This window comes from Vombatus ursinus, unplaced genomic scaffold (assembly GCF_900497805.2).
Source record: "Vombatus ursinus unplaced genomic scaffold, bare-nosed wombat genome assembly UNPS02014817.1, whole genome shotgun sequence".
Taxonomy (NCBI): Eukaryota; Metazoa; Chordata; class Mammalia; order Diprotodontia; family Vombatidae; genus Vombatus; species Vombatus ursinus.
Genome location: NW_020954595.1, coordinates 11767101 through 11768704, shown reverse-complemented (window position 1 = coordinate 11768704; position 1604 = coordinate 11767101). Strand labels below are relative to the sequence as shown.

At 55.5% G+C, this 1604-nt stretch overlaps 1 protein-coding gene across 1 annotated transcript in view; it reads left to right on the top strand.

Annotated features, from left to right (window-relative positions):
• Nucleotides 1-1604, top strand: part of DLEC1 (DLEC1 cilia and flagella associated protein) — a 77117-nt gene that overhangs the window by 744 nt on the left and 74769 nt on the right. Inside the window, exon 2 of the mRNA XM_027835915.1 lies at nt 813-953. Within this exon, the coding sequence (XP_027691716.1) occupies nt 813-953 (141 nt within the window). The remainder of the gene's footprint in view (nt 1-812; nt 954-1604) is intronic.

Genomic DNA, 1604 nt, shown 5'->3' with positions numbered 1-1604 from the left:
CCTCCCCTCCTCCCCCTCCCCTCCCTCACCTCCTCCCTCCCTGCCTTTGCCTTTCTCCCCTCCTCCTCCCTTCCCTACTTCTCCACCTCCTCCCTCCTTCCTTCCTTCATTCCCTCCTCCTTTCCTTCTTCCTCCCTCCTCCCCTCCCTCCTTCCCTCCCTTCTGCCCTCCCTTCCTCCTTTCTTCCCTCCCTTCCTCTCTGGATCCTTCTTTCCTGCCTTCCTTCATCTCTCCTGTCTGTTCAGTTGTCTGTTCTACTCCATTCATTCCCATGTTCTTTATGTTCATTCGCCAGTTTGTTTACTTCCGTCTGTTCATTCCTGTGTCCTCTCTCCTTCCCTCTTTTTATTCATCAGTTCATTCCCGCACTCCTCCGCTCAGTTGTTCATTCACTTTCATCCTTTCATCTGTCCATTTGGTTCGTCATTCACTCCCTCACTCACTCATTCTTTCCCTCTTTGCTCCTTGTGATCACTCACCTTGTTTACTAGTCTCCACACTTGTTTGGGAGCCCTCTCCCCCTCTCTTCTCTCCCTCCCTCCCCTGATGCATCCAGTAATGAGAGGTCAGTGTCTCCCTGGGGATTCAGAGAAAGCTGACTCTGGTCCCGTTCTCCCCCAGCTGTCCCCTCCCTGACATGTGAGACATGGAAAGGTCTACCCGAAAGCTGAGTGGGCAGGAGGCGGGCCGGCTGGCCTGGCAGGGAGGGCTCTCATGAGCTGCTGGCCCCCGCATGGGCAGAGAGAGACTGGGCGCAGCCCCCGGGGGCTTCCCTAGCTCCCCTCTCAGGCAGCCGCTCTTCCCTGGCACAGGACATCTCACACCTGCTGACCAGCCTCTTCAAGAACCTGTACACTCTGGATGTGATTGGAGAAGACATAGGGAGGAACCTCATCAAATCCCGGGGCGGAGAAAACGTCCGACATGAGAAGTTTGTGGACGAGCTGCAGCAGGTAAAGGGAGAAACACTCGGTGCTCTCTGTGGCATCGGGCTGTTCGGCAGTGCAGCCCACAGCCAAAGAGCTTTCTTTCTTAAATTCAGTTTGGAACATAGCAAGCAACAAACACAGGAAAAGACGTTGAAAACTCTGTATGGTTGACATCACATGAAGAGCCACACTTTTCATCAGTTCTTGATGGATTGATCGATAAACATGGATTAAGCACCTCCTGTGTGCCAGGCACTGTGCCAAGGGCTGGGAATACAAAAAGAGGCCACAGACATTCCCTGCCCACAAGGAACTCACAGTCTAAGGGAAGAGAGGGCCTGCAAGCACATCCATACAAAGCAAAGCTCTAGGCAGGCCAAGGAGGAGCTGATTAGTGCAGAGAAGGCCCTGCTGTGCAGAGGGCTTGGGGAAGGCTTCCTGTGGTAGGGGGGAGCCCAAAGGTCAGAGCAGAGGCGGGAGAGCCTTCCAGGCCGGGGGGAGCTCCCGGAGAGGTAGGGCGTGGTTCTGGAGTAGAGTGCAGCCCTTCTGGGCCTGCTGATGGAGTAACTAGGTGAGCTTATGAATCCTTTACAATGTGGCCAGACAGCCTCTGGCCCCGGTGGGCCCAGGCCCTCAGACAGCCTCTGGGGGCCCAGGCCCTCAGACAGCCTCTGG